At 38.5% G+C, this 26,589-nt stretch overlaps 2 protein-coding genes across 2 annotated transcripts; both read right to left on the minus strand.

Moving 5' to 3' along the window:
- Nucleotides 1–1,733: 1,733 nt before the first annotated feature.
- pnrc1 (proline-rich nuclear receptor coactivator 1) lies at nucleotides 1,734–12,941 on the minus strand. The gene is made up of 3 exons (XM_023280000.3): nucleotides 12,801–12,941; nucleotides 8,231–8,840; nucleotides 1,734–4,746 (listed from the first exon to the last, which is right to left on the minus strand). Exons 2-3 carry the CDS (start codon nucleotides 8,561–8,563, stop codon nucleotides 4,267–4,269), a joined length of 813 nt encoding a protein of 270 aa, XP_023135768.2. The 5' UTR covers nucleotides 8,564–8,840; nucleotides 12,801–12,941; the 3' UTR covers nucleotides 1,734–4,266.
- Nucleotides 9,694–26,589, minus strand: LOC111575077 (cysteine-rich protein 2-like). The gene is made up of 8 exons (XM_023279986.3): nucleotides 26,415–26,589; nucleotides 20,442–20,536; nucleotides 18,849–18,906; nucleotides 18,619–18,750; nucleotides 17,892–17,960; nucleotides 17,688–17,782; nucleotides 15,914–15,971; nucleotides 9,694–14,843 (listed from the first exon to the last, which is right to left on the minus strand). Exons 1-8 carry the CDS (start codon nucleotides 26,455–26,457, stop codon nucleotides 14,779–14,781), a joined length of 615 nt encoding a protein of 204 aa, XP_023135754.1. The 5' UTR covers nucleotides 26,458–26,589; the 3' UTR covers nucleotides 9,694–14,778.

Raw genomic sequence — 26,589 nt, forward strand, 5'->3', positions numbered from 1 at the left:
CAGGGATCTTCTTGCTGCAGGGTGAAAGCGCTAACCACCACGCCACTGTGCAGCCCAAGAAAGCTTAATGACATCTCTAATCACAGGGCATATAGTGATTAGACATCTGGACAGTCATGGTCCCAAGAGGATGACTCCTATAAATCTGGAGATCTCCTCACATCTTGATGTGAGTTTTACATCAATTTTGGTTCAGACCTTCCGCTTATCATGAATTTTCATCACGTTGGTAGTTCTGTGGTACAGTCAACATTTTGCCCAGGACTTGGTTTTGTGACCACATTTCCATCAGCCTCTGCTGTCCTTTGTGTTTGGTGTGAGTTCCCTACATGTTATCACACTTAAAGATGGTGCAATTCTGGTGAAACATTGTTCATATTTAGTAAAAGCCTTACCACGCTTCATAGCAACATTGAGGTTTTTCAGCAGTTTGTGCTACAGTAGATCTTCTGTGGGAAGCATCAGGGAGCCTTGGATGCTCATGATCCTGTCACTGGTTCACCAGTTCACCCACTGCCCACTGGACCTGCTGATGGAGATGCTCTTAACCAGTTATCCATTTCTCCTGCAACAAACACATCTACTTCAGGAAACAGAGTGTGTTTCAATATCCATACTACCATAATATACAGTATGCCAGGAAAAGATGGTGTACATATGTCAAATGCAGTACACCAAAAATACAAGTATGTCTTACGACGGCCATTTGCATTTTACAGTATGAAAGCCTGCATGTTTTTCTGGCTATTCTGACTCCCATTCATGTGCACAGTGGAGGACACATTAGAGTGTATTAATGGAGTAGCAAACCTCAGCTGCCAGGAGCGAACAGACAGGTGATTTCACACTGCAGACTGTGATGGATGTACAGTCTGCAGTGTGTTGGGGTCACTTAGAAATGTCCTTGTTTTTGAAAGAAAAACAGTTTTTTTCAGTGAACATAACATTAATCAGGAATACAGTCTAGACATTGTTAATGTGGTAAATGACTATTCTAGCTGGAAACAGCTGATTTTTAATGGATTATCTCCATAGGGGTACAGAGGAACATTTCCAGCAACCATCACTCCTGTGTTCTAATGCTACATTGTGTTAGCTAATGGTGTTGAAAGTCTAACTGATGATTAGAAAACCCTTGTGCAGTTATGTTAGTACATGAATAAAAGTGTGAGCTTTCATGGAAAACATGAAATTGTCTGGGTGACCCTAAACTTTTGAACAGTAGTGTATGTACTTTGTAAAAGCAGCTATGCTGCTGTACAAGCTGCCTAATAATTCTCAACTCATGACAAATGCTTTTGTAACACAAGCAGTGTTAGCTGGCTGGTTGACACAGACCTGTAGACGGTTAAACAGAGACCTCTACAGGAACTCAAGATATAACACAGTTTCCTATATCCAAACTGTAATCAGAGAGGTATGTCCCAAAAAATATCTTCAGTTGTAACATCAGAAATAAATATTCCTCCCACCCACCCACCCTATAACAAATCAAACACACACTGGGAATATGATCATCACTAGGATCTCCTATGTGGACCTAAGCTACAGGACTTTCTTTTGTACCAGATGTTGTGTCAAACAATACAAAATACTATTTTTTTTCATTCTTTAGAATCAGATATTTACCCACCTCTAAACTATTCTAAAACAATCTGTCCTCAGGGACTCCAACAGGGAACACAAAAACATCTGCCAGCTGTCTTTGTAATAAACACACAGTGCACATACAGTAGGGGTAACCAATATTTTAATATAATTTTTAATTTAGATATGAAAGTTGTCTAAAATAAATGATCTTTTTTTCCAAATTGTGGCATGGAGACGTGTTGTTAAGCATATTCTGTTGACTGGAATGGAAACATTTTTAAAACACTGCAATAAAATGGGGCAGTCTTCGCTACATTAATACAATTCTCCATTCAAGTGACATCACAGAGGTCAAGAAACGAGATCCAGCAGCTGCCTGCATCCATGAAAACCATTTAAGTAGAAAAAAACAACAAAAACACATGTGGTACATAATCAGAAGAGGATCTGTGTCAAATTCAACACGTACTGAACTCCTGGTAAACATTCAAGTGCGTTAAAGTGGAGAAATGAGAAGATGAAGAAGAGGTACATGAAATAAAAATGTGTGAAAACAAGTCCCCTTTACAAAAAAAGATCATTATACAGACAAGGTAAGACTACGTCCACATGAAGCTGTCCTTGTTTGTAAAAAGTTAATGTGAAAATAAAGTTGGTTTTCAGCAGCATTTGTCTTTTTCTCGATCTCCAGTGACACTCAAACACCTGCTCATCAAAAAGCACCCTAAACTCTTTTCAACTTGCTTTGTTCTTTTTTCATTCAGCAAAAAAACCCAAACTGGTGTCAGAGTCTCAGCTGGTTTATCCTGTTCTGACCTGCTCAGCTGTAATCACTTCCTTTGTGTTTATCTGTTTCTGCCACCAGATCACAAAACAAGTACATACATACATCATTAGTCATTCCCATGATGCTTAGCTGCAGGGATGATCCAGGCATTTATCTTAGCAGTGACTAAAGCTACGATTATTTTCATTATACTTAATAATTCTATAAAATATCAAATAATAGTTTAATATGCCAATAATAATTTCCCAAACCAAAAGTGACATATTGAAATGTCTTGTTTTGTCTGAAATCCACTGATATTCAAATTCAAATATTCAAAGCAGAAAAAAAAGTAGAACCAGTAAATGTTGACTTGCCTTTCTTCGACGACTTAAAAACTTAATAGGTCATTTTCTGTCCATCACTTACTTAATCAACTCGCTTGAATCATGACATTGGACATTTTACTAGGAGACCCTGGTGGACGTCTGGTTAGCTGGATATGGAGATCAGTGCTTACAGGAGGATGCTGGAGGTGGAGGTAGCACCAGAGTACCTCAAACACATGAACACAGCAGCAGCTCGCTCACCAGCCTGCAAAGTCGTCCAACAGAGTACGGTACTGTGAGTGTATGGACAAGGTAAGAGCTGGGTCAGTGGCAATAATGACATTTAAAACAACACAGAGGACATTAGAAGCAATAGAAAAGTGTCACAAGGTCCTCAGTGTGACTGGGCAGACACACGCTGGATGTCATTTTGGAAAAACTACAAGCGAGTGAAGGATTGAAACAGAAAGAGAAAGACGAGGTCTTGAATTCAGTCAGCTTCATGTGGACGTACTCTACATCAGTGCAATAAACAGAAAAAGCACTCGGTCTGGATGCTGGATACTGGCTTTGTGCAGCAGCTGGTAGTGAGACTTTCACATTGTCATCTTCTCTTCAGTTCACTGAGGCTCCAACGGCCTCGTCAGCTTCACGAGTCGCTGACCTGAATCTCGACTTTCTACCAGCTGGACCTGTGTTCAGGGAAGGGAGAGAACTTTAGCCAGCAGCTGGTAACTTTGGGCCATGGCTTTTGTTTTTTGATTTGTCCGTGATCCAATCCATTTTGAAAGGGAACCAGCCAGGACCTGCAAGTCCTCTGCTGTGCTCTAAGCTGGCTGGTGGATTCATCAAAGTGGCTGGTCAAGCTTTGGAACATCAAAGTTAGGTGTCCTGCCCTTCCCTATTTTAGTCGTCAGTGCAAATGAGTAAGGAAAGTCTTTCTTACATCCACTGTGCCTCACACTGAAGGAGCTGTAACAAAGTGCCTCAGTTCGCAGGGGACTTTTTTTTTTCTTTCTTGGAAAATCCTCAGTAACAAAACTAGAATCTCAGTTAAAATAACAAGAAAATATACACAAATATATGTTTACAATATATTATGTACATTTACACAAGCTTAAAAAGTCAAACGCATGGCTGCCTTTTCAAAAGTGTTCACAAAGAAAGTGCTGTCATCACTTTGCATAATGGAAACTTCAGACACTGTGTTGCTGCTGGAGACGACCTCAGACTCCCACACACTTTTCTAGCTCACAAATTCAACAACAAAAACACTATTTTCCTTTTTTCGTCCGCCCACAAGAACTCCTGAAGTATCTGATAAACACCTGACATACACGGCATGTCAGTCAGATTTCCAGGAGCAACGCAATGTGTCTAAAATGTTCACAAATGCAGGCAGCACGTTGGCTAATGGGAAATTGTACTACAGTGAATTAAAACTCCCTACATTGTATTGCAGTGTGCTAAAAGCTCCCTTTCATTTTCCATTTAAAATTTCAATTCTGATTTTCCAATTGTTGGCATAATCTAGCGATCACATGTCGGAGAGATCAGCTCCAATCTGACGCTCCAGACTGGTCATGATTTATCCTGAACCTTCAGCAGCGACTTTAAATGAACAGTCATTTGCTCCCTGCTTTGGTTGCTTTGTTGTGGCTCGTTTTCTCCGACCCAGTGACTGGGCGGTTTGGGTAAGACACTGGGTGAGGGCGGCTCACTGAACTTGGCTCCAGCGTAGACCTTCTCGGCATCTTTGAGGTATTCGGGCACGGCATCAGAAGCAGGTGGAGTGTTCACGATCTTCACGTTGTTAGAGGCGTGGAGGGGTTTTTTCTGCTCTCGGTGCGGAGGCTGGGACAGAGACGAAGGCTTGTTGGGGCTGCTGTTGTCTTTCTTCTTTGTGGAGTGAGAAGCGCCAGGTGTTTGGCTCTGCTTGGGCTTGTGGCTACGAGCATTCACATTCTGGGTGATCTGATCGTGTCTGGGCAGGTTTCGGGCAGGTTGGCATCCTGGCTGTGTTGCACCTCGCTCCGATTTGCCACCTTTGGATTTCAACAGCTACAACACAGAAACAGTCATTAATTCAACTATACAGAAGATAGAATTCTATTACTGGACAAAAAATAATTTAAATTATTATCAAAATGTCTTAATACAGTGGTCCCTCGCCATATCGCGGTTCGCGGTCTCACTGTATCACAGATTTTGAAACTGCATTTGGTATCACAGATTTGTCCCTATATCGTAGGATTTTGCGGTATATAGGTATTTTAATATAATTATTATTGTGGTGAGCTGCATTAAAGAACAACACTGGAATAGGGATATCTGCGTTTAATGCATTCTGCACCCTGCAGATGCTTTTTTTTTGACACACACACAGAGCGCAACACTGAAGAAAATGTGGCAGGAAGTCACCTCACTTCACTGCCACGGTCATGACAACATAACACTTAACCAAACTAACTAGGCTGAAAAAACACAAAACCACAATAAAACACAAACACTAGTAACAGTGTAACACTAACATAAACCACAATAATGACATTTAAACCCCAACACCCCAAACACCCATGGTGCATTGCAGCACAACAGTTCAGTGACAGCAACCGGCTCTGCGACTGCTACATTATTTTAATTATTTTTGCGGTAAAATAAGCATTCTCAAGCCTAAAATTTTTTTTAACTTTGTTTGCTGTGTAATTAAGATGAAGCTGAAAATGAGGTTCATTTCATGTTTTTGATTTCTTTTGGTTGGATAACCATGAAAATCTAGAGTTATGTTTCAGAAGGGGAACATTTTTCATGGCAGAATTTCTTTGCCAGGCCTGGGATAAAAGGCAACATATTTTGTTTGAGAGCTGAGCAGCAGAATAATGTGTGTTTGGATGTATTGCTTCAATGCTGGTATATTGATGTTTTGTAAACTCAAGAGGGTTGGGCACGCTTGGGTGCATGACACGAAAATAAAGAAATCAATCAATCAAGTATCGCTGAGGACCCAAGAAAGTGCAGTGTCAAGTGTGAGGTTATTTGAGGTTTTCATATTTTGGCTAAAACATGCTTTTTGTTACACTTTCACAGTAGTATGTTTATATTAATATCCTCAGTAGGATTTCAGTATCATGTACTGACTACAGCTTTTTGTAAACTCAAACTGTATGCAATCTTATGCAAGTTTTTTTTTTTTTTTTGGCGCTGGCTTTAGAAAATCTCGTCTGTTCCCCTATCTGATTTATTACTGTTAAAGCATGTGACTAATGGAAGGCTAGTTTCTGTTTGAGTAGTTAGCAGCGGCTGGCTTGGAACACAGTCTGTTTAGTGGGTGTACTGTTATAGTGGTCCTTTGAAAATAGTAGCTTTATGTGTAGGTGTGTGTGTGAGCTCTGCTCCAGAGGATTATTTCAGTTGTTTTTTTGTAGGCTGTATAGCAACACATACACATGGAACGCTACATTACGTAAGATGAGATGTTAACCTATGCCTATAATACTGATCTAGATATTGTCATATATCAATCAACCTGTTCCAAACACATGCATTTTGAACAAGTGTCGTGAAATAAAAAATAACACTGCATTATTCTTACTTACTACCTTAATATAGTAAACCTGCTGTCAAACAGCTGCTTATTTACACATCCATTGTTACAGTCATTATATAATTATTTAGGGCTGTGCATCAAAAACCAGCTTTAACTTAGAACTGGTTCCAAAACTCTGATTTCAAAAGAATTGTTAAGTATTAAGTTTCACTTCTCTTTATAGGTGCAGGCTGAACGTCTTCCTGTCTTCTAACGCATTTTAAAAAATAAATTCTGCATCTAGCTTCATTCCCTGTTAACCTTCTCAGACATTGCTAAGTTGCTTGATTAACAGGTGAACATCATAAATTATCTGTACCTTAGTTTTGCAAAAGCTGTATTATAAGATCCATTAGAAGGACGGGATTGGACTCTATCATTACGTAAAGAAGCCTATGTAAATCCACAATGGTTACAGATCCTTTATCTAGCTCTATTCTTTTGCTGGAAAGGTTTATCTGAGGGAAACAGTGTTTTATATGGGAACAATACAAGAGGCCATCAGCACTAGTCTGTGTCATGACCTTCCTTAAAGTTGTGCAGGTGTGTGACCTCACTGGTTAAAAAAACAGTAGCTATATTACTTCATATGATTAGAAAGTGTTTGTTTATCTTGATAAAGAGAGATGCATAGTGGTGGTTACTTAACCACACTGTAAATGTACAGCATTAAAAGTGTTAAGTGAAAGTGAAATCAAGAAAATACACTCTGATATTAAAACAAAATCAACTCGATGTAGAAAAATGTCTCCTGTGACTAAATGTACTACAAAACAGAACATTATATCATTAGAATAGTACTTGTAAAAATTTGTAAAATTTGTAAAAGCAGGATTTTTAGTATCTCTAACCACTTGCAACTCAAAGAATCAGAATCATTAAGAACGCACCTAAGAATGATAATCTGCATCATACTCATCAACATACTAATTATTTCCAACCCTAAACTGAAATAAGAAATGAAAAGGTCTGGCAAACCTCAAATCATAATCTCACTTTCCCCAAACTTCTTACACAAATTTCTTCTCTTGTTGTCTTCAGCGCCTGCCCCAATAGTAATAATTCAATTTAACAAGTAAATATGAAGTTTAAATCACTTTCTGCATCAAAACATTTGTGATGACGTTTGTTCAATGTTTGATGAAACCTGAAGCTTTATCTCCTCCTCTTTTATTGTACAGGCGAACTTGCCTTCATTGTGCAATCTGGGGCATTTTCTGTGTCTGAATCAGCTGATGGAAACAGGAAGAAAGGCGTGTTCATCACATGATTACTTCACTGTAAAAACTTGGAACTGCGTCACTTCAAAATGTCTCAGGCACAATAGCAGGTTTAAATCTCATAGAATCAAACTTACTTCAAAAATGGCATTAACATTGTGTTTGATTGAGTTTCATAACTTTTGATGAGATTTTGCAAATGTGTATCTTCAAAAAAGTTATAAAAATTAGGTAAATAGAAATGTTATAAAAATTATTATTATTACGGCAGAATTATTCCTTAGATCTAGAAAATATCAGTCATGCAGCATCACAGAGATAAAGCTGGTTTCCTTTCACTGTCCCATCAGTCACCATCAAACTTCACAAATACTACACAAACACAAGTATATACAAATATTGTTTAAAGATTTAAGAAACTAAAGAAACAATCCATTTGAAATTGAACCATGAAATAAAAGAATAAATACAGATGATCTCCATTTGTAAGATAAAGGAAGAACGCAGTGTCCTTTCAGAAAACAGCAAATATGGTGCATTTTGGGGTTTGTTATTGATTCCTAGTTCTATAAATGTGGTGACTGGGCTGAAAACATCAGCATTATGTAAAGACTGACTTTTTTTACATCCCATTAGACAGGATAACTTCGAGGTAAACAGCTATTGTTGTCAATCAACCCCTGAGGCCAAACAGATCTACAGCACTGCGGGAAGCAGCAGCTCCACACCAGACACTCACCTCCTTCTTGGCTCCCTGTCTGAGATGATGGAGGGTCAGTACGGTCTGTGTACCGGCAGGGTGCTCGGTACCGGGCAGGGCGACGGGTTTGTTGACGGTTGATGCCGTCAGGGTGTTGTTGTTGTGGTCTGACAGGCGGACATTGGGGCAGTTTCTCGGAGGTTTATGATGATGCAGCGGCGCCGCCGTCGTCGTCCGCAGCTTCCTGCCTCCTTTCTTCAGCAGCGTCTGCTTTGTTTTGTTCATCCCGTCGCTGCTGGAAATGACCGGGTTGTTGTTTTCGACGTTGCCGATGTTGGCTTCATCGCTGTGAGTCGGAGATCCGTCCAACATGTCTTGGAAGTGGCGAAAACATAAACAGGCTGTGAAATTCCTCTGCAGCTAAGTTGTTTTAGCTAACAACGTCACAGGCTAACAGCTAGCTAACGATTAGCTAAGTAGAAGAGGCGCTTTATTCTTCGAGTTGTCCTCGAGCAGAAAACAACATTGAACAAATATAACGTTGTATTGTCGCCTCACAAGCTCCTGTGGGTTAACTTGTGGGTTTTGAATTGTTGCTGCTGTAATAATCGACACCTTCTCCTGAGATGGCGCGTCGATGCCAGTGAGCCTGTAAACGGAAACAGAAGTAGCTTCAATGCTAAGTTAGCCACAAGGAGACGTATGACTTCCGGTAATACCTTTCAAAACACGACGACCTCCTGACGGTAAGACCAGTACAGGGACTCACTAGGGACTGCTTCAAATAAAACATGTTTACACACGGGATATTCTGAAATATATATATTATGTAGTGTAGACTGCTCATCAAACAGAAATATCCAGGGAACAATAGAGAGCTACAACAGAACTTTAAGTTAGTTTTAGGTAGAATTTTACAAGGAAGTCGCAATTTTGCATAAAAATCGAAAAACTTTCAATATATTCTTAATCGTACAGCACCATATCAAGTTTGCATTTAAAAATGACTTTTAAAAGACTTGTTGCATTACTGTAAACTAGAAATATGACAGATAATAATAGAAATATACTAAAGTTTATATCTTCACAGCTGGAGGACTGTCACATAACCATAACACCTCCTCTGTGATGCTCATCTGGTTGCTCTCAGTTGCCAAAGAGAAGTAAATGTACAGCCATAATATAAAATACTTTGTTACAAGTGAAAGATTTGTCCACAAATTTGTACTCAGTAAAAGCAAATCAACTTAATGTCAGTGTAATGTATTGAAAGTATCAAATGTGATATAATCTGGACTGTACAGCTGATTGCTCTCAATTTTCCTGTTATTTTAACTCTAATGGCTATATAACTGTTATAATTTCGACTAAAATATGTTTCTTTTGCTTTCTCTACACTATGAAAAAAATGTGAGAGGAAAAATGATGGAAACATAAATTAAATTCCTAGAAATTCCTAGAATAGAATAGAATAGAATAGAATAGAATAGAATAGAATAGAATAGAATAGAATGGCTTTATTGTCATCATACATGGGGGCATGACGAAAATATAAATAGAAAACACAGAAGTTGCTATACAAAAACACCAGTGATGCTTTAAGTTTTTATTTGTATAATACAAACTATCTCTAAGCTGCTAAAATCCAAAACAAAACAGGACTTAGTGCCTACAGCCATGGTAATAATGTGGCACAATGGCATTTCATATTATTACACTGTTATTGAAGCACACATTTTATAATTGAATTTTTAATGAAATAAATTATTAAAGGTGTTGGGTGGAGCAAAAAGCACTACATTAAAAACTGTGGCCAAAACATAAAGAAAAAGTCTTGAGGAGTTGCTCTGCAGAATATTGGGACTGCATCGTTACTATCCCTTTCAACACAATTATTCTGTAAAGCAACACTTTCAGCTGTCAGTAGTATTCTGTTCAGCTTGACAATCTCCTCAGGGCCTGTATTTCCAGTAAGGGGCGTGCCAGACTCCATCCTGTCAGTGACGTTTACCTTTTAGACTGCACCCAACTCTGGGAAAAACTTCAATAAATAACAAATTAAAACATTGTTTTATGAATAAAATCACACTGTTATTTATTCATGTAACCTTTTAAAATGTATTTCCTCTACACTGGTAGTTTTTCTGCCACTGGTGGTGAAGATGGCCTCTTTTTAAGTTTCAGTTTAGTTTCTGCTAAAACCAACCTCTAGATGGTCATTAACCCTTTCACAGAACTTTTCATATAGAGTAATTGTGATATATTGTCCAAATATTTTGTTTTCTTTGCACTGGAGCAGGTTATATTTGGTTTACTGAGTCGCTTAATCAAACACTGTGTCTATGACAATTAAGTGATGTAATTTATTGAAAAAATTGCTACAAATAAATCAATAAAATAAATAAAAATAAATGCTGATTTTGTTTCTCCATTGTAATGTTTTGCTGATTTTCTTTTTGTATATCATTTAAGTTGAATTTCATTTAATTACTTTGGTCAGACAAATGACCAGTTAAATTTTTTGCCCTTTGTGTGTAAGATACTCCCCCTGCATAAAATGAACCTTTCCTCAGTCCCTCCAGGAATTCGCAATGTTGCGATCGCGCGAATTCACGCGAATTCAACCAATCTCCTCGAATTCTGCGCGACCTTGCAATTTTGTCCAATCACCGCAACTTTTCCGCAATTTTGGCAAGCCTCCCATGAGTTCCACCAATCATAGCAGTCCCCAGCGCAAACATAATGCACATACGTCCTGAATTTACTTCCTTGTTTTTGGTTTGAAGATGCAGACATGTCCCATTCTAATGTTTCTCATTTACCAACAAAAATTATTGCTGAAGACTGTGCAAAACAATTAATTCCCTGATGTTCTTCACCAAAGCGGACGTAAACTGTTTTACACATGTGCAAAATTGTGGTGGAATACAAAAAAAAAAAAATTAAAAATCATCGATTGATAAACACTTTTCTACCACGAAACATATTAGGAGAACGTCTGAAAGGAGCGGACCACAGACCAGATAAATCACCATGATGGAAACTGCTGCATCCAGATCTGTTGGAGCACTGAAAGAATGAAGGTAAGTTAGAGTAGTTATTCCGCCAAGGAACAGTCGGAGTTATGTGACAATCGGCTTATGTGAATCATTCCTCTGTTAGCAACATTACTCAAAAACAGACCAAAGGATTTGGATGAAATTTTCAGGAAAGGTCAGAAATGACACAAGGACCAAGTGATTCGATTTTGGCAGTGATGGGGCTTAAAGTCTGGATCCACGGATTTGTTAGGGATTTCCCATTGAGATAGCGGCATGGCATATGATCGTGGCACGGTAACCATGGCAACAAGTGGCCTGCTGACGATCACATGATTGTGATCCTACTACTAATCCACCACTGTGGACGTATCGGAAATGATAGAAGGAACAACTGATTAAACTGTGGGGGTTTTCCTGAGTCCCATCAATTTCCGGCGCCCGTTACATATTTAGGTCACCCGATTCGGTATGTGCACTTGCATAACACACACCTGTGTTCAGCGCAAGGTCAGGTAATGAACAGTCTTGGTGGAGTACTGCGCTCTCTGAGTGCTTGTCTTGTTAAATGATGTGACAAGTCGTGAGTGTGTGTGTGAATGTGTGTGTGCCAGGAAGTGAAATTAACTTTTTAAGCCACTGACAGATATGTCCAAATGTGATTCATTCCATAGTAAATTATCATTTTGTGCCTTAAATGTACCAACCACTTCATGTTAAACCAGTATCTGGCTGCTGCTAATTTACCACCATGGTATGCCAGCTTCTGTGTAAATGGGCTGGAGCGTTAAAGAATTAATTTCGGAATAAATATTGTAAATTACAATTTTGAAACATGTTCTAAAAGCTGGAAAAATGCAACTTTTTAGCAGTTGTCACTGTCCCCCCGCAATTTCATCGCAACAAATAAGCTTAAAACATTGCAACTTACACTGCAACTCTTTAGAAAAGCTGCCGCGAATTCAGGCATTTTGGGCCGCAACAATTTCGAAAAATGCCCGCGAAATCCTGCAGGGACTGCTTTCCTAATATAGCATGTGATTTTGTAATACAGTATGTGTGAACAAACACACATCGACTGACACTCAACACAGGTTTGCTATCACACAGTTTTACTGTATAAAACGTGATAAACAGCTGACAGCTTCATGTTTGTAACAGACCCTCAAACGCACCCTCATAACATTCAGTAAAATGTTTCTTCGCTACACCTACACTGTCGTCCTTCTTTTTAGGACCAGAATGAACTTGTTCAAAAAACACTCAATATAAATCGGTGACCTAATACTTTTTTCATACAGTACTTGTTGTAAGTGCACAAAAATCTGAAAAACTACTAATCAAGAGTGAAAAAACACAGGAGTTAATTTGCCTAGAAAAAGTGTTCACCCTCTTAGAAGTTTTCCCATTTTTTGGCTGTTCAACACTGACTCACTGTCAATTTGATGTGGCCTTTTTGACAACTCTTTTATGTCAAAGTAAAAACAGATCTCTACAGAGCAATGTCAAATAAATAAAAATACTAAACGTAAGTGATTGCATAAGACTTCAGCCCTTTTAAAGTGACTCACCTCATTCAACACAGTTGCAGCCAACTGCTGCTAGAGGTCACACAGGGAGTGGAATCATCTGAGTGCAGTGAATGTGACTCAGTGATACTAGTATAACAACATCTGTATCTGGAAGGTCCAGTCGCTAGTACATCAGTACTCCTGGTTACAAGTACACCCTGAAAACAGAGGAACACTTTTCATAAAAATGTTTTTAAAAAACATAATTCAGGGGATGGATACAAGAACATTTTCAAGTCACTGAATATCTTTTGGAGTAAAGTTAATTATATTCATAAGAAATGGAAGAAACATGGCACGTGTAACTCTGCCTGTGGCAGAAATTGATTAAACATGCAAGAAAAGACTAGTGAGGGAGGCCATCAAGACACCTATGAGGCCTCTGAAGGAGCTACAAGCTATATTGGCAGGGTCCAACATTGAGTTTTTTGGAGATCAGACTAAATGCACAATCCCCACAGTGAAGCACGGGGGTGGCAGCATCATGATGTGGGGCTGAGTCTCTGTAGCAGGTCCTGGAAGGTTTGTAGAGGTACCTGATGCAAGAGAACTGTATCCTGGGAGAAGATCTGTTTTCCAGCAGATAATAGCCTAAAGCAAACAGCCAAAGAGAAATTGTTTAAAGACAACAACGTGAATGTTGTGGAGTGGCCAAGTCAGAGCACAGACCTCAATCCAACTCAAAATTTGTGGCTAAATGTAAGCAAAGCTGTTCCCTTACTGCACACTCAGTGTATCCTGACAAAGCTTAAGCAGTTTTACAAAGCAGAATGGGGCACGAAAATTGCAGTGTCTAGATGTACATAGCTGATTGAGACCTATCCACATGGGGTCAATGCTGTAATTGCTGCCAAAGGTTCATCTTCTAAATACGGGAGGTGAATACTTATGCATCTCTTATTTTACATTGATATTTTTTACGTAATTGATGATACTTTGTAGAAATCTGTTTTCACTTAGGCAAGAAATATTTGTCTTTTGTAAGTTCTTGTCCAAAAAAACCGAATTATTTCACCGCCTAGGAAGTTAGAGAGTTATGTGACAGTCAGCGTACGTTTGTCTGCTATCAACATTACTCAAAAAGAAACAAACAAATTTGGATGAAATTTTCAGGGAAGGTCAGAAATAACACAGGGACCACCTGATTAGATTCTGGCAGTGATGCGGCTTATAGTCTGGATCCACAGATTTGTTAAAAATTTCTGTATCATTGCGAGATGGCGACACACCGTCACTGTAACTATGACAACAAGTGAACGCTACGTCAGCTGTCTGCTGACGATCACGGTTGCACCACTGCAGACTTATCAGGACTTATTTGTTGGGGAAAAAAAGAACAGTTGGTAAATTGTGGGGGTGTTTCTGAGTCCCATCAATTCCCACCACCCGCTATATATTTAGGTCACATGATTTGGTATCTGTACATAACGTACACATGCATAACACACACCTGTGCTCAGAGCAAGGTAATTTTGTTTGTGACTACATCTATATTAAATGGCCACATTCTATAGTGCCGTGATTTCTGGCATGATTTTTTTCAAGATTTCTGCCCTTGGAAATGATACGACTGAGCAGCCTTGGTGGAGTACTGTGCTCTCTGAGTGCTTTTTTTGTATAAAACATGGTTAGGTGCTGAAAAGCCATAAAAGGAGAAAACCTAACCTCGAAGAGGGTTGGATATTTTTGATAGTCACTGTAATCCACTACAGTAATCGGCTAATAACTATTTGGCAAAGAGAACTAAGAAATGTAAAGGCAGATCTGAAACTCACACAGGAGGACATATTAAAGGTTTGTTTCAGTACAAAAAATAGATATATAAACAATATACAAATACAACGTAAAGATCTAAGTATCCATCCCTGTGAGTGCAGTACATATCTGTCACAATGACCACTGAAGGCAAATCAAAGAGACATGGAGGGTCCTGGAGGTGTTTGTTTGTCTGCATGGTGGAGGCAGCATCCATCAAGGTTCAAGGCTGTGCCTCAGCTGCAGGATCATCATAGATGTAGCTGCCGACGCCTCCAGTGTTTACACCTGAGATAGACAGAGAGAGGACCAGGTCACCCAACAAAATACGTTTCTACATACACACCCTTTGATACAGTACATGCAGTTTTTTGTGGTTAAACTTGTACAGCTACTGTGCTGACATTTCTGCTGTGTCCAATCGTGGTTTGAAAGACAGCAATGACTGTCCAAGTTTGACCACATTGAAACCACTATACTGCTGAGGTTATGTTCTCTTTCACTTCATTCATCTGTAGTTCTGGCTCTCTTCTCATTTAATTTCTTCTATAATCAGGAATATAATTATATACAAAATCTTTTCCAGTCTATTTAGCTTGATAATGATGCTAAGTAGCTGTCAACTTCTATTATGGTTTTGGTTGGAGCAATAGGATCTTCTGAATCGTTTCTTCCAGTCTTTGTGTATCTTAAACTGAATCTGACACACAAATCTGTCAGATCAGGTAGAAGTTGTCATCACAGCTGAAAAGTATCTAGCATTTGTAACCAAAACATAGATGGAGATAGAAAATTTGCTGCTAGAGAAGAGGAAGCAGCAAAGAAAAAGGCTTTGTTAGCTTTGTTGCATTGTGTGTTAAGATAGATGTATTAAAGCAGTCTGCAGGTGATGATGAGGACGAAGGTGAAGAGGCTGAAACATCAGTGTGCAGGGAGCAGCTGCTTTGTCATTTTTTACATGCTCTATGCTGTGAATGATCTAAATGAACTAACTAAAGAACAACACATTGTTGAAAACCTTAGGCTTTCAAGTCCCATTATATAAGACATTATGTTTGACTGCAAGTCCAGCAATCAATGCTACAATCTAAAATAACAGGTGAACGTGACTCTGAAGAAGAAGGAAAACAAATGAAGATGTAATTATAAACAAAAGTTAAATAAAAAAAAAATAAAATGAATGTAAGTATGTTGCAATATTTTAAAATAACTCAGCTATTAAGTTTAATTAGGAGATCATTATATAAATTCAACATTGACCTTTTAGCTAAATGAATTTGTGCAGACTACTGTTATGAAACATGGTGGTTTAAAACATTATTTCGAGGAGAGTCTCTGTCTGCACTGTCACTTCATACCTTTGGGTCCAAACAGCACAGCATAGCATGGTTTGTGGCAGTAAGGCTGTCCATCATGCTGCAACAGAAAGAAAAGAGTTCATCTAAATTCTTCCATACACAGTATGAACTTGTGTTGTTATTAATACCGTCAGTTTTATTGTATCTTAGCTTTCAGAGACATGAAATCATCATGTATATATCAGTAACAGCAACAAGAACGACATGAATTATTGTTCCTCCCACATAAAGTCCAAAACACTCTTCAAATGTGTGATGAAAAGCTGTCATCAGAATATGCACAACTAAAACATGTTCTAGCAGCTACTGTTCTTCACATTCAGTGGTAAATGTAGTATGATTTTACACCTAAACAGCCTCTCATTGTGTCATGGTTGATTTTAACAAGAAATCGATCAAGCAGCTGCAGCTGATCCAGAATGCTGCTGCCAGAGTCCTAACTAACACCAAGAAACTGGACCGTATTACACCCGTTCTCAAATCACTACACTGGCTTTCTGTTTGTCAAAGGATAGAGTTAAAAATCTAACTCCTGGTCTACAAAGCACTGAATGGTCTTGAGCCAAAATACATCCTGGACTTATTAGCTCCATATGAAGCATCTAGAGCCCTCAGGTCATCAGGGACAGGTTTGCTGTGTGTTCCCAGAACCAGAACCAAAAATAGTGCAGCAGCATTCAGTTGTTATGCTCATCAGCTGTGGAACAAACTTCCTGAACACCTGAAGTCTGCTCAAACTGTTGGCTCTTTTAAATCAGGCCAGAAAACCAGATTGTTTACTGCAGCTTTCTCTTAGATGCTCAATCTGTTATCTTGTCTTACAATGTACTTTTATGATCTTAATGTCTACTTTTATGTTTTAGTTCTATGATTTTAATGTATGTCTACCTTTAAATGATTTTTCTGAATGTATTTCTTTGGCATTTTAAAGCTTCTTGAATTGCCTTGTGTATTAATTGTGCTATAGAAATAAATTCTTCTTGTACAGACCATAAATATACACTACTGTTCAAAAGTTTGGGGGTCACCCAGACAATTTCATGTTTTCCACGAAAACTCACACTTTTATTCATGTACTAACATAACTGCACCAGGGTTTTCTAATCATCAATTAGTCTTTCAACACCATTAGCTAACACAATGTAGCATTAGAACACAGGAGTGATGGTTGCTGGAAATGTTCCTCTGTACCCCTATGGAGATATTCCATTAAAAATCAGCTGTTTCCAGCTAGAATAGTCATTTACCACATTAACAATGTCTAGACTGGATTTATGATTCATTTAATGTTATTTTCATTGGAAAAAAAATGCTTTTCTTTTAAAAATATATAAGGACATTTCTAAGTGATCCCAAACTTTTGAACGGTAGTGTATGTAAAACTTTACAATACAATGACAAAGTGTTGTGTTGGAGTTTGCGTTATTCTAATTTTTGACACCAAGTTTTTCATTTTTACTGTAAATGCATATCAGTTCCAAATATTGTCATATAGTTCACTTTGATTACAAACAAAGAGAATCTATATCAGCCCTCTATCAACCATATCATTTGATGCCCACTGTGGAACTTTACAAGGAAACAATCCTTTCTTAGACATCCCTGATAAGATTCAGAGATCATGACTAAATTGTTTGCCTTTTTTCACTCTCTCATACCTTTTCAACACAAAATAAATTGCCATTCCTGCTTGTATACATTGCCTAACATACAACACTATGAATTGCAGCTTTTTGAGTGCACTATTGTTGCTCAGTGGACCCTCATCTCTCACCTCTGCATGGCTGCCTGCTGCCAAAGTCTTACTGCACCTCTCACAGCGCAGACAAGGCCGATGCCAGTTCTTCCCCAGAGACGAGACTTTCTCAGCTGCACAGACACACAAACCACCGTGGAAACAGTCACTCGACACAGTCAAACAACAGTCACATATGCAAATATGATGCAATGTGAGATATAAGGACACCTGTCTGCTCACCAAAATATACCGTCTTGTTGCATCTGGGGCAGATGTTGGGTCCTCCAGAGAAAGATGAGAAACTTGCAGCTGGAAAAGTAACATTGAATTAGAAAAATGTGTCACAGTCTGTGGCTGCCTTAGTCGAAAAGCATGCTTTTATGACCAGATTAAAACATTTTTGTAATTAGAACTGTCATGATTCTGAAATTAGCATTTGTCACAAAATAACTGTGATTAACAATTTGTCGTTTTCAGTTTTAGATTAGTGATAAAAGCACCTTTGAATGCAATCCTTTTCCTGCAAATTCAAAATCACAACAAATGTGCTCACAGTGGTGCTGTGGTGTTTGACTAAATCTATGAAGTTAGTTTCAACAGATGCTCATCAAAATGCAGTCGGTTAAATATAAACCTGAAGTTATCCACAGCAAGATAAACAATTAGTGACATTAAACCATCACAGAAAAAGAAGGTGAATAATGTAGAAACTGTGAACGAAATATGACATTTCATTCAGCTGTTTTAAACAAGTAAATGTAATCAATTCTACTAATTATGTAGAATGATCACAGTCAGCTCAAATCATTTTGATCAGGCTGTTGTAATAATCGACACATTCCTGCCTGTGATTAAAGTGACCTGAACTAAACCTGATCCTCCCAGAGAGGATACTATTCCAACAGACATTGGATTTCTCCTCTGTACAAATGACAGTTCTTCTATTTTTGCTCCACTTATTTCTCACCCTTCACGGGTCCCCGAGCGGGGGCTTTTTTCTCCTCCTCTGGTTTGGCATCTGTTTCCATGGAAACAGCTGCAGGAGCTTCATTGACAGGATTGTCGTACACGTAGGAACCGGCTCCGCCGATGTTCACGCCTAGAACACACACAGAAGGTTCGTTTTAAAACTTGAAAACCATAAATCCGGAGGTGATGCCAGTATTTTCCGTATGTGCACACAAGAGGAAACTGCACCTTTTGGTCCATAGAGGGCGGCGTAGCAAGGCTTGTGACAGTAAGGCTTCCCATCATGCTGCACAATGTCAGATGGAGGGACACAAAACAGAAGCAATAATTACTTAAAAGTCTCAGAGTAAATCTAGGCCATACCATCTGTTCATTACTGTTTTGAACCAGAGCAGGAAAGTGAAGTTAGATACTGTTTTCTTGTTAGTGTTATTGGATTCACATGATGCCAAATTAAGATTCACAAGACTTATCCTCTCTCTGTTATTTTCCTTCTTTCTTCAATGCATAACTCAAGACAAAACAGCCAAAAATGACCATCAGTGCACTCACTTCATTTTATTATCCTCATTGAAAGCCAGGAAAAACTATGTGTTGTTTATAGTGATAGAAAGTAATGTGTCTTTTCCGGGAATACGTCTTCAGCCTGACTGTCTGTGTATAACGTCTCTCAGGCATAAAATATGCAACACAGCTTCATCTAAATGGAGGTCCTTTGTCAGCTAGATGTCGGTGTTCTTTATGTAATGTTCTGTTCTGTTTTCATTCGGTCACGTCAGGAAGACTTATCCCCACAGGACGTGTTTCAGCCACGTTTCTTAAACCTTTTAGCAGGTGAGCTGACAGCACTATTGTCAGTTCACCTCTGACAGTAAGTTATTCCCTTGTTAAAACCTTTTTAAAAGACAGTAAAAGGGATGGAAAAAAAATTGTTTGACATCTGAGTTATAAAAAGCAGGCTGCTGAGCTGTTAAAGCTGGAGTGCTGGACTTCCATCCAGGGTGAAGGCAGGGGATACTGTGGACAGGTCACCAGAGACAAACAATCACACTGACATTCACACCTATGGACAATTTAGAGTCACCAATTAACCTCAGCATGTTTTTGGACTGTAGGAGGAAGCCGAAGTAGCTGGTGAAAACCCATACAGGCAGAGGGAGAACATGAGCTAAGTTTCAAACCCAGAACCTTGCAGCTGTGAGGCGAAATGCCGAATGAGTTCACACAATGCCCCGTAAATCTTTCTGTATTCCACTGGATACCAGAGTTTTTTTAATCTGGTATCTGCAGCAGCATTCCTCTGCTGGTGCACCAGTAGTGATGCACTTTACATCAACTAGCAATGATTGGTTTACCAGAGCTGAAGAAGCGGAGCAACTGTAGCCACGGAAACAGAGTTGACTACAGCGACAAGGAGTATAATGGAGTATATGATCCAAGAAAAGTTGTCAATGCTCCAGATAAAAAAAAAGAAACGTGCCATTCAGAGAAAAGATTACAGTCTTTAAAAAAAGAAAGCCACATTATAAGCATCAATTGTGTTTCTCTCACTGGATGGTCTAATTTTGTACTATACAGAATGTCAAGCAGACTCATAAATACTTTTGAACTGAAAACAGTCTCAGTCAGCACTGATTAAATTGTATGAATGATGATGTACTGTTTTATGTAGGGAAATGCATCTTAACTGTGGGGTAAAAATAAACCAACTATATAGGCTACAAATCTTAGATATCTATAATGAAACAAAAAATGCAGAACTATGTATTAAATAATGATTATTAAAACAAACTATGCAAACTCCCATTGTCCTCTTCTTACCTCAGCATGGCCTCCTGGATTCAGCGTCTTGTTGCAGCGCTCACATTTCAGACAGAACTTGTGCCAGTCCTTCCCTAAAGATGACACCTTCTCCGCTGTGGAGGGGGAGGAGACAGAAGTCATCACCATTTAAAGAAGTCACAATCATTTGAATTAAACTGCGTCGTAAAACTACTATGCTGAACACTTGCGTTTATGGTGTTTATTGAATATAAGACTTACTCCTGGGCAAAGAGCCACACTGAGAATTAGGAAACACATTAAAAACAAAATCAAAATTGTATGAAGCACATAAACAGAAATGGTGCAAAAAACACAATCAAATCAGGACATAATGTTCCTGTTAAAACTACTTCCTCCTCAGACAGCATCTTTTTGCCTGTGATTTGAAAAGTTCCTTTACTTTTTGTGTCCACATGAAATATCAATTATGCTGATTTTAAATGTGAATACTTATTAATAGCCTCTGTGTGTGCGTCCAGCAGTCATTAGAAGAACTGACATTCACTGTTATTAAGATTTTTGTGTGGGAGAGATCAAGTATCAGCATATAAAGTAGAGCAGCAGTTCAAGTTTTAACACAACCTGAATACATAAGCAACAATTTGCTGTGAATCACAGGTCTAACAGTGCAGCTGTGTGACAGAGTCACCTGTCTAAGTGAAAGAAAGCACTTAATGGGCACTTAAGAGTTCATGTCAGCCTAAAGCACATTCTTTCCACTTTGTTCTAAAGTGCAGTGTGATGGCTCAGAGATTTCCATTTTTATATCAGTTATAACCGTTTTATGGAGCTACTGGCTGCTCCTCCATCTCTGCAACTATACTGGAACAAAATATTGTAACAAAAACTACCACAGCTAAATCCAGCCTGTACCTAAATCTTTAATTAAATGCACTCATTTGCTTTGTTAGATGTGAACCACAAGACACTGGTGATGTAAAGGCTATCATTACTGCTGGTCCCAAGGACAGATAAATGAGATGGGTTGTATAAGGAAAATTATTTAGTGTAAAATCTACACTACCAGTCAAAAGTTTGGACACACCTTCTGATTCAATGCTTTTTATTTATTTGTATTATTTTCTACATTGTAGACTAATACTGAAGATTAACACTTATTGTTTACAACATAATTCCATATGTATTCTTCTACAGTTTTGATGTCTTCAGTTTTAATCTACAATGTACAAAATAATTAAATAAAAAGCACTGAATGAGAAGGTGTGTCCAAACTTCTGACTGGTAATGTATGCCAACTCAAATTTACAAATTGTGACAGAATGGTACCAACATGAGCGAAAGGGAAGGTTTGGGGTACACCTCCTTTAATCTATACAAAAAGTGAAATATTTTTCATTTGACTTAGGGTTATACAGTATAGGCTGCTGGACTTTTTCTTAGCCAGGCAATGAGCAGAAACATCAGGAGTATAATGATCCTAGCCGACAGATAGTTTGATTAAATAGCAGACCTATTTTGTTACCTTTGGGGTGGAACTGGCTAACTATTTCACCATATGCCCACACGACCTACGTTAGCAATCTGCCTGCTAGAGTCTTTAACTTTAACCGATAGACATTAGAGTGGGATTAATCCCCAATAGCCAGACCTTTCTGCACAGTGCTGAAGAATGGTCTGACTGCACCTTGTTATCATTGACAAGGAAAGCTCTTTCTTGTTGTATTTTTTTAAACCATTCACAATCATCTGATGGGGGAATTGTTTGAGTGGCTCATTTTACGATTTACAACTTCCTTTAGTAGATACTTTTCTCCAAAGTGACGTACATCTGAGAGTAGATATAAGGTACGTGGGTGGGTCAACACTACGGACCACGCCTAAGGGTTCTCAATGGACAACTGTGCCGTGACCAGAATTTGCACGACCAGCCTCTTGTGCCAAGGTCAGGGGCGTTGGTCACTGAGCTATCTAGTCTCTAGACATACAGCTCAGCTTTTTGTTCAAACAGAATAACAGTGAGCTAGTGGTTAAGTGAGTAAAATATGTTTAGGAACTGATGAGTAGAATCTAAATTAAACTTTCAAAATGATTCTTTTAGAATCTGGTTCACAACGTTAAAAAATACAAAACAAAAAAAATAAAGTAAATGAAAGTGCTGCTTCTCCTTTTTATGGATCTATTAGTTATTAACCTCTTGGCCAGGTCATTATTGAAAATGAGAATCAGCTCTCAACTAACTTATCTGGTTAAATAAAGGTTAACTAAATAAATCTAGCTGATGAAAACATGGTCATCAAACCAACTAATTTACCAAAAGCACCAATCTCATTGCATTAACCATATGAACATTTCGGGAGATTTTTGTTGTTGTTTTTCTTAGTGACAGGGATTTTTAAAACAGACAGCTGATTTGGGAGAAAAAGCTGTGTGAAATGTTTGGTGGAAATGGCAGATTTATACCCATGGTCTACATCTGGCGAGTCAGAATAGAGTGGTATCAATCAAGCATATTTGCCAAATAAACTATTGAGCTTTCCAACAGCTTTACTCACATTCACCCACACTAACTACTGGTTCTCAAAGCTGACATACTGGTGTTGTTAGCTACTAGTTGGAAGGAAAATGATGAACAATAAAATCCTGACACAGAGACAGAACTGATTTCTTGCATTTGAAAGAGTGCACTTTTATGGTATGTGTTCAGTAATTAAATTAAGTATAATTAAAGTAAGTATTCATGTAACTATTAACTATATTGTAAAAAAAAAGGAAGAAAAAGAAAAACACAGTACAAATCTATGGCAAAAAGCACAACCCTGGTCAGCAAAATTAAAAAGCACACATGAACCACTGCTGCCTTTTTCTGACTTGTATCCAAATAATTGATGTAGTCCCTTAAAAAAGCCTTAGTTCAAGCCACTCAGCAGTTTTAGTCACAGGGACGTTTGTAGGAAAGACGGAGAGTTCACTGACAGTAGTTTATCTGTTTGTCCTCTGCTCAAAATATCCCGGCAGATACACTGAACCTGATGCAGCATGACTCTTCCTGTTCAGGCTCAGTGGCTGGTCAGCCTGTCAGAGTGATATGTGACAGCGATGGTACACAGTGAGTACTTTGCATTGATGAAGGATGACATGTATATGCAACAGAGTAGGCCACCAGTTTTCTTATTGTTACTTAACAGTGGAGCTGTAAAGACAAAACCACATTCACCCAGTGGTACTTTTTTAAAAGAATGACACTTCAGTTTGCAATATTATCAGATTTCTTCCATTCATTAATTAAATAACCAAACAACATGCCTGCTCATGGTCTTTCAGTCTGCTGTTGTACTCCTCCTCATCCATTCTCTGCTCAAAACAGCTTTAAAAGAACTTTTGCACCCAAAAGAAAAATGACAACACTGGAGCCGGAAATCCTAAAGTAAACACTATCACCGAGGACACAATATATTCATTATTATGCACATTTCAACTGCAATAAATTCCCTGTACGGCTGCACAACAACAAGTCACACTGCCTGAGGGCATCATATTTCTTGTGAGATGCACATTTTTTGGGAGCGTCAGATTTACTGCAGAATTTCAAGTAGAAACAGGAGCGAGCAGCATGTCGGGCTGGGCCTGCAGGGCGGGGTTTGGCTGCTGCTCTCCAGAGAAATGAAGGGGAAAGAACAAAAAGAAAATTGATCCATTCGACAAACGTGTAATCAATAAATTATTTACCAAGCCATATGGCTTCAAAATGAATAGGAGCTAAACTCTATTCTCGGCAAGATGATACCACCCGTTTCTCCCACGTAGAGTATAAACGATATCGATTACAGTCAGGTAGAAGAAGTGTCCAGTAACCAGATGCCAACCTGCGTAGGCTAATTCCACCTAAAGGCAGACATGAAGGAGATTCTTCATTAGCTGTAATAGAACATACTTTGAATTGATTATCTGTTAATGACTCCCTGTAATCATACCCAGAGATTGTGAATCCATTACTGCTGGATCTGAGTGATGCTGATATAAAGCAGTTATCTACTGGAGACAGAGACTCAACAGCTGAGGCATTTTTGAATCACTCTTAAAGAAAAACTGTCACTTCCATTTCATATCCAGTCTGACAGCATGTCTGCGGTGCACAGCAGTGAGTTTAGAAGTGAATTTTTGTTGTACTGCTATAATTTTGTTGTTAGGATTTCAGGTTTAGTATTGTAGTTTTGCTGCATGGTGACGACATCCACAGTACAGACCTAAACAGGCTTTTAAAGGGGGACTACTGTGCTCATTTCCAGGCCTATGTTTTGCTTCTAAGACTGCGCTTTGCATTGCATTTGATTCACAGTAAAAAAAAGAAAAAGAAAAAAAATCTGTTGTGGTAGGCTTTTATGGAGCTCCTCAACCATCCACCATCTGAAAAAAAAAGCTGTTTTGGCTCCTCTTTCTTTAAATGTCACCTCCACAGTTTTACAGAAGACATGACCCAGGAGCACTGTTTCATTCTAATACTAATGTGGGGGTTTTGACTAATTAAGATGATATCTCACTCTCGATTGGAAAGAGCAACTTGTTAAAGCTATCTATACATGTTACAAGCTTCATCTGATTTAGAATATGATGCTTATAAACTGCTTATTCTGTGACATAACGGTGGATTCAAAAAGAGGCTGTACATGAAACAAATCTATATATGTCTCTGTTAATAGGTGTCCATGTGTGGGAATGAGTTCAAATGCTGACTGAAGTCCTGTTGTCCAGAAAAAGAAAAGATAATGTAGCTAGTAAAATGCCAGATTAATGAATAGCATCTTCTTGAACCACTGGTTAGATGTATGTTCGAGTGCCTGTAATTCTACCTACATTTACAAAAATGTGCACATACATTTACCATGAAGACTTTGGTAGTGCTGTGCCTGTAGCAGAAATCTGTGCTGAGTTGACGTCAGCTTGACACAAAAGTAGAAAAAAAAAAACGAGCATTCACAGCTAACTGGAGCTTCAGCTTTAAGCGCACGAGCATTACTTTTTTTTGCGCTTACCTCAATATTTGAAACACTGATCATGTTTATTATGAACATATGACGAGAATAATAGGTCTCCGTTAATGTTTCGGTCAGAATGACAGCACAAAAAACACAATTTCCTAAATTCAACATTCATCCACGTTGGATACAAAGCCTCTAATGAAAGTGAGTGCAGCATCATATGTAACAAAAGAAGAAAGCTAATATAGACTGCTTCAGAAGATCAGCAATAACCACTGATATATTTTATTGGATTTGGACCCAGAGAGACAGAGAAACGTTTTCACAGTGTGACTATGAATGGAGATCAAGCTGTGACGGCTGTATATAATTAGAGCCTGACTGATACTGAATGTTGGCTTCACTGATCGGCTATTATTAGCCTAACAAAGATACAAAGGTGTATATACGTTGGACAATAAGTAACAGGAAATTGCACCATACAAAATGCTAAAGACAACTTAAAGAATTACATAGTTCATCCATATTCACCATTGACAAATTCAAATGTTTGTGCATATATAGTGAGTGGAAAAAGAAGTATCTGTAGAAATCCTATATTCAATGATTAAATATCACCAGATTAATTTGGTTCTTCTTTTAACAAAAAATGTCAACACTGTTCAAACATTACAAAAAAAAAATTAAAATAAGATGAATGAGAATATCCCTGCATTAACATATGACAGATCGTATGCTGTCATTCTGATAATACTCAGACATTTTTCTGAAAAGTTGCTGTGCGACACAATAGAGCTGTTATAATTTAATAAAACCCCTTTTAGATCAGTGAATGCAGGTTATCTCGTGAGCTCTGTGATGGATGATCAAGTGGATCCGGTTTCAACACAGACCCACTGACAGCACATGACATTATCTATTAAAAATAAAGACTAAAACCCTGCGTGGTGATGAGAACTCTCCCACCCAGCGCTCATCGCCTCCTTCAACACTCCGGGCCTCTGCAGCAGCTGCTCGGGCAGCAGACACTCACCGAAATACACCGTCTTGTCGCATTTTGGACATTTGGACGCCATGGTCGGTACCAACGGGGTTGTTTTCAGTCTGTCCAACGGTGATCTGTCTGTCTGTCTGTCTGTCTGTCTGCAGCTCCAGACACACCTCACAGGATGCTGACAATGCTGCTGCTGATGAGAGACTGAATGAGT

The sequence above is a fragment of the Amphiprion ocellaris genome, chromosome 12, assembly GCF_022539595.1.
Source record: "Amphiprion ocellaris isolate individual 3 ecotype Okinawa chromosome 12, ASM2253959v1, whole genome shotgun sequence".
Taxonomy (NCBI): domain Eukaryota; kingdom Metazoa; phylum Chordata; class Actinopteri; family Pomacentridae; genus Amphiprion; species Amphiprion ocellaris.